Source organism: Hippoglossus stenolepis, chromosome 20, assembly GCF_022539355.2.
Source record: "Hippoglossus stenolepis isolate QCI-W04-F060 chromosome 20, HSTE1.2, whole genome shotgun sequence".
Classification (NCBI taxonomy): domain Eukaryota; kingdom Metazoa; phylum Chordata; class Actinopteri; order Pleuronectiformes; family Pleuronectidae; genus Hippoglossus; species Hippoglossus stenolepis.
Window position 1 is genome coordinate 6,781,796 of NC_061502.1, and position 16,855 is coordinate 6,798,650.

At 41.4% G+C, this 16,855-nt stretch overlaps 1 protein-coding gene across 2 annotated transcripts in view; it reads right to left on the reverse strand.

Annotated features, from left to right (window-relative positions):
- LOC118099791 (pleckstrin homology domain interacting protein) overlaps positions 1-14,343 on the reverse strand; it is a 40,846-nt gene extending 26,503 nt beyond the window's left edge. For both annotated transcript variants that reach the window (XM_035144567.2, XM_047337967.1), the window contains exons 1-11: positions 13,936-14,343; positions 13,754-13,812; positions 13,636-13,665; positions 13,419-13,478; positions 9,803-9,953; positions 9,449-9,547; positions 9,004-9,164; positions 3,091-3,312; positions 1,364-1,464; positions 830-900; positions 205-305 (exon numbers count right to left, since the gene is read on the reverse strand). In XM_035144567.2, the coding sequence (XP_035000458.1) occupies positions 205-305; positions 830-900; positions 1,364-1,464; positions 3,091-3,312; positions 9,004-9,164; positions 9,449-9,547; positions 9,803-9,953; positions 13,419-13,478; positions 13,636-13,665; positions 13,754-13,812; positions 13,936-14,077 (1,197 nt within the window). In that variant the 5' untranslated portion in view covers positions 14,078-14,343. The remainder of the gene's footprint in view (positions 1-204; positions 306-829; positions 901-1,363; positions 1,465-3,090; positions 3,313-9,003; positions 9,165-9,448; positions 9,548-9,802; positions 9,954-13,418; positions 13,479-13,635; positions 13,666-13,753; positions 13,813-13,935) is intronic.
- Positions 14,344-16,855: the final 2,512 nt, after the last annotated feature.

The following is a 16,855-nucleotide window of genomic DNA, read 5'->3' on the forward strand; positions in this document are numbered from 1 at the left end:
TAATACAAATTAGGTCACTTAAAAAGAGAAAATATCAGGTATTTTGACAAACTATCTGATGACTGAAAATCAAGTTTTTATAATTTTTGTACACCACAATTTTTAAAACAAAAACAGGTTGTGTACAAGACCAATTGATAGAACGAAGCTTTAAACATAAGCTTTAAATTAAACTTATTGTAAATACAGTCTCTGTTGACTTACTGTGTGCGACTCAAGTTCAGAGATCTTCTCTGGCTGGCCTGAGCCAAAGTAGTACACCCTGATGATGTGATCCGTGCTTCCTGTGGCGAGGAACATCCCACCTGGATACACATACAGGAGTTTTGTTAGGCTAATGCACACATGCATTAATTTACAATTCTGTAAAAAAAAAAATCCTTTCACTCATTATTTCTGTATCTTCGCTTCTTTTCTGTTTAATGCCTGTGGCTCAGGAGCATCAAAGAGGCCATACATTCCAGCATTTTATTATATTTAATGGATTTATGATTAATAAAAGAAAACACAATAGTTATTATACACTTCAAGGATGAGTAACAGCAATGCTTCATGTATTTTCAAGGGCAAACTCTGCAAACCTGGAGGCCATTTATCAGGCGTTCAAGGTTGATAACATCTCAAGACATAAATACACTCTCAACAACTGTGAAGGACACTTATTCCACATTTACTGACAAGCAGCACACATCACTCGGGTGTGGCTGTGTGCCGTGGCAGCTCTTCATTTAATGTCATAATTGTGCACTTTTGTTTCACTTCTGCTTTCCCCCTGTGCTGCTGTGGTGTGGAGGCATGTGCGGTGAAGATCAGAGCGTGTCGTGTTCACCTGCACTGAAGGAGGAGCAGATCATCTGGACACCAGGCCTGGAACGCTCCGTGAATTTACTGGGTCTCTGGCTGCACGTGCACACAAGAACAGAAACAGTGAAAAGGGTTAATAATCAGAAAATCCTTGTTCTTGTAATCAGAAAATGCTGTTTACATTGCAGTGTCTCATTCAGACTTTTGTTTTAATCAGGTTAATATTGGAATATCAGTGTCCATGTAGACGTAGTCACTGTTATTACTTGGCATACTAAGTTAATTTACACACTAGATGTTATGACAAGATGTCGGAGTCAAATCCAACATAAACAGAAAGTTGAAAGTGAAAGTAGTCATGTGGCAAAGTGCAAAAACATCTAAAATCCATTCACAGTTGAGATTAATACAAACTAAATAATGTACTGAATACACAGGATAATAAGGTAAGTAAGTAATAGTATGTTTTTCACCAAGTAACAAACATGCTGTCATTTTAAAAGGTGTGAATAGCACTTGTACAGGTGAGACTTTGTGAAACAACGTTTGCATTTCTCACCCAAACTTGAGCGTGCGTGCGTCCCACTGCCAGAAACAGATGGTTCCGTCAGCTCCGCTGGAGGACAGGTAACGCTTGGAGCCACAACAGAGAGGAGAAAACTGCAAACACAACCAATGAGAGGTTACAGTCGATCATTGTCGACACTCTAATCATGCTCCAAACACTACAGCAGAAAAACGAAAAAAGGACAACTAACCCACATGAACTTAAAAAGCATTTTAACAATGTCGGGAGAGAGAGTGAGAGAGCGAAGAAAGAGAGGCCATCCCAAACTCTGTGAGTGATAAAACAGCATAAATTCACAGGACAGGCTGACTATGTTTTGACAATATCCATAAAAAGACTAAAACTAACAACCAATCCTAATGGGAAGTACTCACTGTGTATCCAAAGACTAACGTAGCTTTTTACTATGTACCATAGATTTCCATCGGCAGCCAAAATGTGACATATTAGCATGTATTAATTCAAGGGTGGAAACAGCCTTAAAAAAATACTCTATTTACTGTTGAGTTAGAGTTAGAGTCCGGCTCTGGGTAGGGTTAAAAAAAACTGTGTAACAGGTATCACATATTTTCATATAAATGAACAGGTACGGGCACAGATGCAAATTAAATGAACATGCTCAGGCAGCAGGTGAGGACTTAAGTATGTTGAAAAAAAATGATGCAGTATTTTTAACATCTAAATCGGCTTATATGAAGCCTAGTCAGCCACAAGGATTTGTTTTTATTGTGAAAGCCTATGACACCACCTCTGACCTCTGCTCAACTCTCTGCTCACTACTGACAGCGAACAAACTAGTACATCAACGTGGGTGCCATAAAGACAAATATAGCCAGTGGTGAATACGTTCTCAGTGCCTTTACAGCATGTAAACTGTTTTAGCTTTTGATAGCCACAAGCTAGGCACGTCGTCGGTGAGAAACAGCTGCAGGTGCTGCGAAAATTCACAGATTATTTTCCAAGACCACAACAAATCCACCATAACTGTAGCCTGTGTCTGTAGCATATGTGTTTGATCATGGGTGACCGGTCGGGTCACGGTTAACCGGTCCGGACTTGACTTGGACAGAAAAGAGGTAATGGGTCGGGTCTGGTATGGAGCTTGGTGGGTGCGGGTTAGCAAAAATGAACCTGAACCAGGACATAAACTAAAAACTACATTACCCATGTATTTCAGGAAATGGCTTAACCTTCAAAAGACGGCTGCTGATTAATACACTGAACCAATGTCTGGTTGCGTTGTAACAGGAATTTTGACAATAAACAACACCTGCCGTATCCATTAACAACATACACAATCTTTTAACACCATTATGTTCCCATATGGCACAGTAGTCTGCTCCCAGAAATAACACTGGATATCAGCCATCAGTCATTTCATCAATCGCCCATATGTTGGAGTTTTGTTCTTCACCTCATCTACGTAATATTCAAAAGCGACCGTGGACTGCAGTAAGGTTTCATATGCTCATAATCTAAAATTAGTTTTAGTGGCTCTCTATTATACAAAGATCTTTTGGCAGCAAAAAATCAACCAACATGCAAAATGCTGACAAAAAGAAGTTTCATTAAATGTCGATCCAAACTGGAGGGATGAGAGCATGAGGGCAATCATAAAAAAATGTCGTCAGTAGCTTTCAGATTCTCTTTTTGTACAAAGCAAACACACACACAGATAAGCACACATGCAAAATCGTATCCTCTGTCAATCGTCATACCTGTAGTGAGGTGATAGATGCTGCATGTCCCTCCAGGACGGCCAAAGGGGCACAGGTCTGTAAGCACCACACTCTGATGGTCTTGTCACAGGAACCTGCGGCGATCATGGTGTTCTCGTAGCTCACGGCCATGTCGGAGATCTCGGCGGCGTGGCCACGCAGCGTCGCCAGCAGACGTCCGCTGTCTGTCCCCCAGATCTTCACAAGGCAGTCGTCTGAGCCCTGGGAAAGATTATTAACAATATCTATTAGTATTTTTAATAGTTTGAGATGTGGTGTGTCTGCTTCTGAGACAGAATGTCTAAGACAGATGAAAGCATGTTGAGTTCAAAAAGACTTTTAAAATGAATCGGAGCACGCGGCCGCTCGAGGCTGCAGATTAGGAACCCGAACACAAACACAAGAGAGAATAAGACTTTTCAGATACACAAATAGAGAAATAATTATAAATAAATAGCGTGTATCTATGGTGCGACAACAAAGGACAATAGACATGAGGGCACCAGATTATCAAACCATTAGACTGATTTGATTAACACCAGTAAAGGGAGTTACACTGCAACTGTCATGTAAACACCTTCAATGCATAATCTAATAAGTAACACTAGAATGGCACTCAGTAGAGCACATACCTCCACTCAGGCCCAACGGTCCTCCTTAAATTCTATCAAGCTCCACCAAATTTCACACACTCCTAGATATCTTCTATCGATCTAATAATTCCAGAAATCTCTCTCTGTCCCTCTGTGCAACGCATATATCAAGAACCATTCATCGTATCAGCTTCACACTTAACATATGTGTTGTTTAGGGACCAAGGAAGTGCATTGTGGAATGTGGTGCAATTTGTACACATGATGCGTTCACTATTAATAAACACCAGTGCTCCGCAACAGCGGCAACTGGGAGCCATCAAAGAAAGTGCTGTTGTCGATCATGACAGCAGCGCTTTCACGATAACAGCAACTGGGTTCCGCACTTGAGCTTCACCAAACTTCAGATATACAAGTTAACAGCTGTTTGTGCAGCAGCGGTGGCGCAGCTTCAGGATCTTTACCTGCCACAGCTCAATTACTGCAGGTCACTTTTACAGTGTTAGAAAGAAAGATGCAACCAGCCTCACCACAGGCCAGGAAAACAGCCCATTCCAAACAAGGCAGGTTTACAATGCACTAGCCTGATTTCTTTTATCAAGATCAATGAATTATTCCCTTGAAAAACCTCTTGCAATTCCGCATTGTAAAGATAGTGATAAAATCAATTTCAGTTTCCTTGTTTTCGATCCAGCAGTTTTTGCATAATCCTGCCAAGTAATAAACAAGCAAACGATATAATACTAATGAAAACATAACCTCCATGGCAGAGGTAATTAACAGGCAAATCACTACCTTGGTGTGAGTATACTGTGTTTAATTCCGTGCATGCATTTACAAGGATTCAAAGTTCAGACACAAAGTCACATTTCAACACAAAATGAGCAGCTCAGCTCATCTGTGGTGGAAAGTTAAATTAAATACATTAACTAATTAAACTAACACCACATACCTGTTTTATATTTGATTTCAAAATTCTCAAAATTCAAAATTGGCTTGAATACAGGATACAATTTACATAAATTTGGTTTAACAGGGAATCAAATCCTTCCAACCACGTAAATGTTTCATCAACCTCTGACCTTTCATTTCGTTTTTTTAACAATGACGAAGTTACACTGTGCAGGTAAGCACACTGAATGTCTTTCACCACTTAAACACACACACACACACACACACACACACAAACGCAAACATCAGAAAAAGCAAACCGCCTGACTCACTACCGAGAAACGGATATTTTTCACACCGCTGTGAGACAGACAGGCACGCGCAGAGCTACACTGAAGAAGATAAGAGTCATCTCAAACTGTAGAGAAAGACTAATGTGTATTGGCGGAGGCTTCAGGAGAGAACTCACAAGATGTCTCATTTTCCACAAAAGCTGTTGTGGGTTTCTAGCAATAAGGAACTTTTAGAGGGGGAAGTCATCTCAGTAGAATATTTATATGTAGTAATATGTCACGAAAAGCAATGCAGGAACAGAAGGGAGAACAAAAGCAACGCATTCAAAAATCAAGGCGACAAATAAATGATAAAACATTGAGTAAAACTTAAAAGAAATGTTGTGTTTGGGCAGCTCCTGAAATATTCTTTAATCTAGATGGAAGATTTTTGCCCAAGATCAAATAAATATAAATAGAAAACAGCCATCAGGGACTCAGAGTAGAGCCGACACTCAAGTATTTCTGGCTGTGATCCAGTTCACCAGGAGTTAAAGTGTTTGTGATTCTACAGAACCATCAGTGTCTTGATTAATAGCTCAAAATAACTTCTCAAACCAACAGGTAACAAGTATCAAGTGAGGGCCCCACAGAGTGTTATTTTATCATGATTAAAATATTATTTATTATTATCATCTAATAATTAATGAATTAATTATTCACATCATCTACTAAAATAGAAATACTAATACCGAACTGGAAGAGTACTCAATTACAAGCAAAAGTCCTGCATGGAAAATATTAAGTACAAGTATAATATAGTATATATATATATCAAATTATGAAATTAATGAATGTATAATGAATGTAAAATTGATATGTCCCCTGTGACTATCATTGGATTATTATTACTCCTTAATTAAATGTAAAAGCAGGATTTTGTATAGGACTGATTGTTTTCATCATGGATTAATCTGCTGATTATTTTCTCCATTGAACATTGATTGTGTGGTTTGTAAAAATTCTGAAAATGGTGAGAAATACCATCATAACTGCTCAGTAAAATTTACAAAGGAGTCGCCACTTTACTGTGTGTGCACTACAGCAGAGCCAGAACACACACACACACACACACACACACACACACACACACACACACTCAGTTTGTAGCCAGGCGCCGGTATGTGGAAAATAATTTCTTAACAGCATAGTATGATTGAAGTTTAACCGTTCACACAATTTTTTCGTCAGTGACGTGTAACCCTGTACAGAGGGACGTCTTTTTAGCAAACAAGTTTGACTTGTTTCCTCCTTTGGCAGCCGCTTTGCATCCACTTTTTTTTTAAACTGGATATCTGTCATCGAAGACAAACCCCATGTAGTTTTTTGGACTACCCAAAGTAACCAGAGTGCTGCTGCAACCCTTAAAACTCTAGAAACAAAAAGGAGCCTCACAGCTTTTTTTTAAATCCATACATGTGCAAAAACTTTCCATCAAAATCAATAGTTTCTGACAAATCAAAGGATCAGGCTCTAATGAGAACATCAGCTTAGGTTACAGTTATTTGGTTACAGAACATGCTGACACATGCATCCTTTTATATCTGAAAAACATTTTAAACGACAGGCCATGCTTTCAGCAGCATCCTCGTGGATTACAAAGCTAAATCATGTCAGATTTTCTTTTTAAAGAGCAGATTGTGACTGGAGCTGTTGTTTTGTGGACTGATTACAACAACAAGCAATTCAGAGAAATCCCAAGGACAAAGTAAAGCTGTGCCAAGATGGACGAAACCTGACGTGGTCAAATGAGAGCCAGGCATGAGAGGTGCATGATATGGAAAAGATAAAGACTTCACAGCAACTTTCCTTGTTGCTTTGGGTGTGAAGTTGTGTTAGTTGTGTCACTGGGACAAAAAAAATCCACAACAGCTCGTCTCATATGTCCTTTCATTATGGCCGTGATAATGAGCTCCGAGCCATTTCTAAAGCTATATTACTCAAATCAATATGGCTATTTGCCAATCAATTGTTTAAACAAACCTATATGCATTGATCACACATGATCACAGAGAATGTTTCAGCTAAACTACATAATCAATTACCAACCATGGCCACTGCAGCAAAGCCTGATGGAAGAGATCCAAAAATAAAGAAAATATATAAATAAAAATGATCTTGTGATGAAAGGAGACAGCGGGAAAGAGAGAGAGAGAGAGAGAAAAAACGAGCTGAGAGGAGAAAAAGAAAAGGGAGAAGGAGAAAGTGAGGGAGACTAAGAACGAATTTTAATTCTGGCACTTAGCCAGCGCCTCAGAGGAAACATTTTCTCCAGTTATGATGAGAAATAGCAAAGAGAAGAAGAGGAGGAGGGGAGAGAGAGAGAGAGAGAGAGGAACAAAGGAAAGGCAGTGCAGAAAAAGGCAAGGGGGAGAGAAAAAAGAAAGAGAGATAAAGAGAAAAGAGAGACAGGGAGAGTCAATCGACCCCCCACCACGCTCCCTCTCAGCAGACAGCCATTTTTAGAGATTTAAGAAGTGAAAGCTGGAAATGGTGTATAGCAGCAGGCAGTGTTTGACTCGAGAACCCAAACAGAAGGAGGGAGACATTAAATCAAGATTATCTCATTGTTTGTTGGATATTTAATACGTTGACCGTTCCGTTTCACAAACACGACCACAAACACAGCGTCTACCAGAGGCATCCAGAGGGCAAAGGTTAGCTTCCCCCACTTTCAGTTCCTTAAAACACGATCATTATCATAAAGTTATTTGAACTTTCTCCTGCAGGCTGCGTTCAGTTAAAGCTGTGAGTCACTGAGTAAAAGTGTCTCCACCCCTGTGAGGTAAACAGTAATTACGTGCTGCCAGAGCTGTTACAACAGGGACCACAGGTGCTTGGTCATCTCGGTAAGCAAAAGACAGCTTGTAACAATCAGGCGCGTACACATAACGCACAAGAGGTGAGTCTAAACAAGCACAGAGACGATCGCACAGCAGTGTCAGGGAAGTCCCTTTGAACAGGTAGAACACACAGAAGCCCCTTTTCCACTGGTCCAAGAACCCACTAACATCTGGCTTTTGTCTGCGATGGGAATGGATACAACCAGCATTCACTCCCGGATCAAATGACTCTGCAGTAGAAACAGGTTTTTATCGGCTCCGACCGGCAGTGATGGAAACAAGACACCTGGGTAAACACTTCTTCTCCTTCTATATTTTGAGAGTCTAGGCGCAACATTGTGACGCACACTGAACTTCTGTGCGTCGGCGCATAAAAGGCCATGAACCTTGAAGACGGAAGACTTTCTCTATGTCTCATTCATTCACAACTCTCTTTCACTCGTTCTCATCAGCTGACTGTTGGATGTTTACTGTAATCAAATCAGATCTTGCCACGATCTCCATCAGCCAATCGTGGCGTTGCTGTCAAACTTTAAATCTGGTCTCCTCTCTGTCGCTGTCAGCTGTCATTTCAGTGCGAACCCCCTCTTCCCCACTCCCCCCCAGTCTCCATATCCAGAGCCCTGGTCAAGTCCAACTGAGACCACTAATCTCATCAGATCCTTAACATTTTCTAGATCCCACCAACCAGCACCAGTGTTTAGGCCCTGGGAGGTTTCCTGTACTACTTGATGACATCACAAGGGGTGTTGACTCTCATTTATATCACAGAATTTTCATTTGTTGTTGTGCATACATGGCAATGAATTTGTTCATTCTCAAATGATGTCTCTCCGGACTGAAATTGTTTTTTACATCTTGGGAACAACGTGTAACCAAATTTGTTCTTATTATCGTACAATATGCAACACTGACAAGAAAGTGAGATTTCTGTTGGATTGGTGACGTCAAACATGACTCAAAAAATGTTTTGAAATAGAAAGGGAAATTCCTCTACTGGCAATAAGAAAACAGTCAACTTCCTTTTTTACCTGCATTTAAAATCCTGTGTAGACCTGCTAATTTTGGTGTGTAAGAGGCGTCCCACCAGCACACACACACACACACACACACACACACACACACACACACACACACACACACACACACACACACACACACACACACACACACACACACACACACACACACACACACACACACACACACACACACACACACACACACACAGGCAAAAAAAACCTGCAGCCTTACCGTGAAGATGCGTCGTCCCGTCCTGTCGAAGGTGACACAGTACACGGACGACAGATGTCCCAGGATCCTCTTGTGCATCTTCATGTGCTGGTACACGGCAGTGGGCAACAGCTGCCGGAGACGGTAGGATCCGTTTAGTCGACGGCCGAAGCTTGTCTCCACTGGACGCCGAGAGAAGATATGAACATCAGTGACAATTATACATTAGAAAAGGAGAGTGCCCAATGAAAGGCTTGTTTGTTTAATAGAAGAAAAAGAGAATGAGCAAAAACACACTGTGAAAACAATTAGGAGGCAAATGCTGCCGTCAGACGAGACCTTGGCAAGAAAAGATACAACATAGTATGTAAAGATCTGTTAAACAGGAGTTAAAACAAACAAAGATTGAAGACAATGGATGAATGTTAATTTTTCTTTTACTAAATTAAAGGTTTTTCTTATTTACCAATATTAGGTGGGCTTCCATAGATAATTGGCGGCTCCGGTGGTCGTCCGCAGTGAAGGGCAGCCAGTGCTGAGCCCTTCCACACAACATGCTTGCAACCTGGAGAGAGGAAAAGTAAAAAATAAACTAATTATATACATCAAACACACACACATTATACCGATTCTTATATGTCTCATAGCCTGTGGGATCTTTTCTGTATGCAGCTCCACTTATATTTTCCGCCGCACATGAAAGATTGTATCCGTTAGTCTATTCAAATATGTGGTAAGATAATATCTGCCTGAGAGGGGGGGATTTACATGTGTGTTTGTGAAAGCCTCTCAGGTGCACATGCACTGAAAAGACGCTTACTCTTGCTGGTGCGGAGCAGATTCTGCCTGCCGGCTCCCAGAAGGCTGATGAGTCCGGGCACGCTGGCAGGGACCTCCCCCTCCAGCAGCGGACAAACTCTAGAGCAGACCTGCAGCAGGTGCTCTGGACTGATGTGTCGGTTGAGCTTCACCTAAGCGAAAAACACACACACGTGTCATCGTTTGGAGCAAAATCACCAGTCAGTGGTGAGCAAGACAGTGTTTTATAAGGGAAACTGAAAAAAAATGTGTACAAGCTATTTGGAGCCTGACACTTACAGCTCTATACGTTTTGTGTTGCTCAGCAGTGACTCTGACAGACAGTGGCAAGGAATAGAAAAGCTCCCAATGATAATTAATATGGTGCCACATAAATACACTAACTCTAAAAATCGAATTAACTATCTAACACAATTTCAGTAGGTGTTAACTTAAAATAAAATAAAATAAAAAAAGAACAGTTAGACAAGATTAGAGTGGATTTTCTTTAGCACGGATTAAAAAAACATAGAAACATTACAAATAATAATATACAGTGCAGAGGGAGGCAGAGAACCCAGTGGGCTTGTTTTCAACCTCCACCTTAATATTGTTAAAATGTCATGAAATTAGAAAACACATAATTAACATGCAGATAATAATATGACTACCTATGAGAGTCAAATCAACAATAATATGTATAGCCTAGTAAAAACAACAACACAATATAAAGCAAAAGATGTGTGTATGGGATGAGTGTGCAGATGCATTCAAATGCTCCCCTGAGAGTGTGTGGGGGTGTTATTTTGTACACATGCATTGACTCCTGAGCAATAGTAATCAATAGTAAAAACAAATCATATCTCCCTCTATAGTTAAGGATAACATTTAGTATTAAATACTAAATTGCCTTTTTTTCCCCAGCATTATTAAAAGAAGCAAAAAGAAAAGAAGCGAGGTCACAACCTTTTTCCAACACAAATAAACTGAGTAAGAACAATTTAGAAAAATCGAAATTGCACACTTTTTCATTCAATTCAAAATGTAAACTGCATCTGGAACCAAATAAAAGCTGACGCCACGATTCAGCTGTATAGTTTGTCTTTTAAATGTACATGGACACGGTTTAATAACAGTGCAGTACAGCAGCAGAGGAGGGGGGCGTGGCATGCAACATAAGCATGAAGCAGAATGAAACACAGTGTGTGTGTGTGTGTGTGTGTGTGTGTGTGTGTGAAGCTCGGGGACCCTCCTGCATGGCTTACTTCTGAAGAAACACACTGCCTGAGTGACTTGGGTGGCACAGGATGAGAGAGCCAGACATGCAACATGCAGTAATACTTTATTACTATTACTATTACTATTATTATATTAATACTAATATTACTATTTAAATGTAATAACTTAAATTAAACACGTGGCAATCCGCTTTGTTTCAGACATATCTGATTTAAATATCTGAACTGGGTCAAATAGCTTGAAATTAAACAATTAGTCTTCTCTTACACACACACACACACACACACACACACACACACACACACACACACACACACACACACACACACACACACACACACACACACACACACACACACTTTCTCCATCCCTTTATCTGAGCACTGACACACACACACACACACACACACACACACACACACACACACACACAATCACACACAATTAATGACCCCTTAATTGCTTTCAACATCCTTGCTGGTTCAGAGACGTGATCAGTGTTTCTAATCACATATCAGCGCACCCACCTCTCTCAGCTTCACACACAGCCATGACACACACAGCCATGACACACACACACACACACACACACACACACACACACACACACACACACACACACACACACACACATCACCAGAGTAATGTGCAACAACAATTTGCTCCATTTTACTTGCTTCAGAGGGGTAATAGATAACACCCATCCAATCCAACCTCCCCCAACCCCCTCTCAAGCCACAACAGCAGCACCAGAACGCACATGGCCCTACACACACCGTACAACTATCACCTCACATTTCTATACACCGTTTTAAAAATCCATATATTTCACCTAAAACCTTATTTTCAGTTATATAGATTTATCACACAAAATAAAATCACAAAAATGTTGACTTTTGCTAATAATTAATATTCAAATTAATTGATTAATATTAATATATGTATTGTCATAATGATGACAGGTTTTTGTGTCATTCAGAAATAGGCCTACGTTTGCGTGTGTGTTGTGCTCCTGCTCGACTTTACATGCAAAATGCAAATAATGATATATCTAATTAATCCGCCTTAATTAATTAGCCACAATTAATACTGTTAATTATTACAATAGCACTGATTCCTCCTGCCTGCCCAGCCCCCTTCTGAGCCAGCCCAGATATATAACCCCCACACGAGCTCACACGCAACCACTGCAGCCTCCAAACACTCCCTTTCTATTCTTATGTTCTTAAAATGTCTTCTAATAATTAAAACAAAAAATCCACCGCAGTATTTTTTCCTAATAGAGGGAATTACGCACAATGGACAGGAGGCCGGCTGAACGGCTGGGGATGGGAGGAGGAGGAGGAGGGAGCCAAGCAGGAAGAGAGAGAGAGAGAACAAACACACACGCACACAAGCATAACGACACTGTCGATCATTTCTTAAAATATAGATTTACATCAACACACACTGCAAGCAATGTTCATCCGTCTGCCTTTTGGGATGTGGGAGGAAAAATCCATGAAAACGTAGGTCTGTGCGGATTAAATAGGCCCTATGTGGTTCTCTTTATACAACTGCTATAATTAAACTTATTAAATATCTAAACAAACATGGGAAACTATACTTTCACACAGGCTGAGGGATAAATATATATGCCATGATTAATTCTCTCCACGCCCCCATGCGTAAAAAGGGCGCTTTGAGGCGAGCCCCGTTTGTTTACATGACAGTTAGCAGCGTCAATTAAAACACACCAGCTCCACGTTACCTCCTCACATCAGCGGCTCTCCCTGAGCTCTCCCATCCGATCTAAACACCTCAAAACACCCCATCGCCAAAGAAACACAGCAGCAGCAGCAGCAGCAGCTTCTCCAAAAACAGGGGGGACTCCACGGCGGATCATCCTCATGCAAACAGCAGCTGCAGCCTCCCTGCACATGCTGCCCATATTCTCCTCCAAGAAAAAAAAAGAAGAAAACAACACACACAAAGTGCTGTTTTCTAACTCTTTGCCCCCCCTGTGTGCTTTCAGCCCGTGCACGCAAATGATGGCTCTTGCAGGACAAGCGCGCCTCCATCTCTTCTCCTCTCTCTGGCTTGTGGCGCAGGGAGTCCCTCCTCCGGATCCTGGCGCTCCTTACACCACAACACTCATGACGTACCACACATTTCACACAACACACTTTTGCACACGCACAACTACCACAACCTTTGGGGGTATGCATGGCAAAAAACTTCGTGCACATGAGGCTGGGACCCCTCTGTGCAGCCTCCCCCTTACACTTGCAGCCAGCTCGCCCTGCAAAGACCTACCCTTCTTCTTCTTCTTCCTCCACCACCTGATTTAAAAATTGCGGGAAATTCAATTTCTATTTTGCTCTCTAAAAACTTTTTCCTCAGTTATAGAGCAGCCTTACCAAATTTTCGTAGGTCCCGGGGTGCTCCTGCCCCGTCCAGTCCAGTCTTTTGGGCAGCAGCTGGGGTGGAAACACAGTCGTGAGCGCGATCGTCCAGTTCGTAAATGTGTCGTGTGGTATTTTTGCGAGGAATAAACGAGAAATGAAGAGGAACAGCAACATGACAAAGTACAGTGCAGGGGAGGACGCATCTCTCCCCGCGCTGCTGGCTGCTTACCTCCTTCTCCTCCACCTCCCTGATCAGGGTCTGAAAACAGCACACAAACACACAAATCACACCCCCGTGACAATGTCGGACACGTTATAAATGATCCCCAAAATGCGAAAACACCAACCTCGGCCGCTTTCTGACACGGTCCAGCCTCTAGAAACCGGGCTATTAGGAAGTACAGCTCTGGTGTGGAGGGAGAAGAAGAGGACGGGGGAGCTGCGTTAGAAGAGGGCGCCGAGGAAATTGGAGGAGGAGGGGGAATTAAAAACCAACCGTGACACGTTGTTTGCGATCTCCTCTACTCACCAGAAGTCAACTGCGCGGTGTGTGTACTGTCTGAAGCCATTTTGGTGTTGTTTGCCAGGGCAGCGCCGGAGCCTGTGCGCTGGGTCTCGGTGGCTGCCCTGTAGCTGTCACTGTTTATCCACCAGGAAGAGGCTGCCTCCATTCAGCTGCGCTCTCACCGAGTCCCGGCTGTGCGTCGAGCTGTGCCTCCGCCGAGCGGCAACTAGTGCGCGTCCGTGCGAGCCGACCCAGCGAGACGACCCCGCGTTTCTTCTCGCAAATAACCCGGCGCCGTCGCATCCACGCGTTCACTGCGCCTCTTTGTGAATTTTAGCGGCGGTCAGTGCCTCGCTGGAGCCATATTCACCTAAATCCCCCCTCCCCCTCCAACGAAAAAAAGCGCAAGCCCTCTGCGGAGGAACACGCGTTGTGTGTGCGTGAGTGCTCCGCGTGTGGAGGGGAGGTAGAAATGGCAGCCTGCTAAAGGAGCGCACACGCTGCTGCTGCTGCTGCAGAATGGCCGCTGCTTCACATCTGGACATTTAACACGTTTATTAATTACACCTATATCTGCACACACTTCATTTGGCCGCGGGTTGACGCGAGGCTTATTCCGCCGGCCTCCATTTCCTGTGTTTTTTTTTAACGCGGATGTCAAACATGGCTCCTGTTCTGAGAGGGATCCATAAGCGACCTCACCGTCTCAGCTCTGTGTGTTTTTTGTGATTCAATAACACGCCAATCTGTGCTTTTATCTCCGTGTCCTCGCTTTACTCTGTTTGTTATTATTGTGTAACAAGATGTCTTTATCGCTAACACACCCACTCCTCTCGCTCAGGGAGCCGTTCGGTGGGGAAGTCGTCCATTTCTCCTCCAAATACTGCCAGGCAGTAAAATGGGGGAAGGGTTGGAGAAGGAGAAGGAGAGGAAGAAGGGGAATGCAGCTTAATGAATGAAACCTCGTGAGTTACAGGAATTTTATGGCAACGAGAGATAATAAGCGAGATGGTCTATCAAGGATCGTGAAAGAGGAAATGGTGGCATGGCAGCACACTTCCTCTGAGGTCCACGAGACACATTTCAATCAAAGGTTATTTTGGACAATCAAATCATATTATGATATTATTAATAATGGGAGGGAGGTGTATGTATTTAAACAACTATTTCACAAAGAATTTAACCAACTTAAAACAAGCTTATAATCTCTTACTGACCCAGACTGCTTTTCTTTTTTAAAAGAAGACATCAGGGAAGACATAACTATTAATATTCTAATGAATTATTGCTATTACAATATTAGCACAATCTGTTGAATTCTAAAATTAGATTCTCCACCTCACATCTAAATAAGGAGACCTGTAACACTTCACTTCAGTTATTACATAGATTGAAAATCAAAAACAGCTCAGAAGCTTATTTCATCTGTGGTCCTCTAGAATAACACTCAACACACCACAAGCAGGGGGGAAAAAAACAATCAACATATAAATAGCAAATAATTGTCATGTTGTCTTTGTTACGAAAATTTAAACAAAAAAATACAGTTGGAAGAGACATAGTAGTGTGTAACAATTTGATCATAACCATGTTAAATTTGCTCTGTGAAACACTCGCTTTCAAAATCGTGAGCAGATTATTCCACAATACAGCTACACTGTAGAGGAATGTATCTGCCCATTAGGCTATTGTCAAGGTACCTCTGGCTAAATAGTCTTTTAGCGGTGACAAATAAATATTTTGGTACCATCTTTTTAAACAGATTTTAAGTGAGCAACATGTTACTCTTATTTTTTGCACCATCAAACAAGCTTTTTGAAATGTGCACGATCAGGATGTGTTCGTGTGGATGGACCTTTAATAAACCCCTTATAAATTAATTTTGAGCTTTTCATACTGTGCTTTTCCCGTGTTGTGTTAAGTACAGGCATGGCCGGGTAATCAAAATGACTTTGCGCTTGAGCACCAGTAGATTGAGCTGTCGAGAAAGGTGGCTTTCCTGGGTGTAATTCTTGGATTTATGTTGGTGACAGTTTACACTTGTCGTCATATATTCACCTGTTAAATAATTGATATTGTCTTTAGAATTTATGTGGACCTCTCCAACTTTGATCAATCTGGTGACCTTCCTGTATGTATTTTAGAATCAAAAATAATATTCTGTTTTTACCATAAGTGGACATTATCATCAGGCGGAGTGTCCTTAACATCTGTTCTGCCTCTACCCTTAACAGATTATTACTGAATTGTCAGTTTATACAAAATAAAATATATAACAAAATAATTTATAGTATGATTTAATTGAAAACATAAAGGGCCCAATATACTACCATGCAGTAACCCATCCCATGATAGTCAAATGATTTACCATTTAGGCCCTAATTCAGGTTAAGTCCACTGAAACCCATGGCATCCATCATGACCATACCAAAACTTCCCTCCATCCACTTCTCTTCCAATAAGTCTGATGGATAAACAGTAAGCATGTTTCAGTAGAATTATTTATATTTTGGCTTGAAGCACATTTGCCTCCTTTATCATGGAGTGAAACTACTTTTTTCCATTTGTAGTTATCCTGGAATTCTACCTGACTGATAAGTTATATTAACAATATGACTGATCACTTCTGCAGCATCTGCATTAATATGCATGGAGTAATAGTGTGATTTTAATAAGACACTGGTAAAAACACACACACTGGAAACAGGCCAGTTTGAGGCTGAAAAGATGGTAAAGATGAAAAAAAAAAGAAAATGGGCAGATGACAGGTCAATTCTCGGCCTCTGTCATTTTTGTTAATGAGCTCTGCACAAAAATAAGTAACTATATGTTGACTTTAATACAGCTTTAAGCTTTTTTCCTGTGCAATTCTGACACACTTAGGAAATCAGTAAGCACGTGCTTACTGCTCCTCTTTAATTCAGTTTTTTTTGAAAGAGCAACA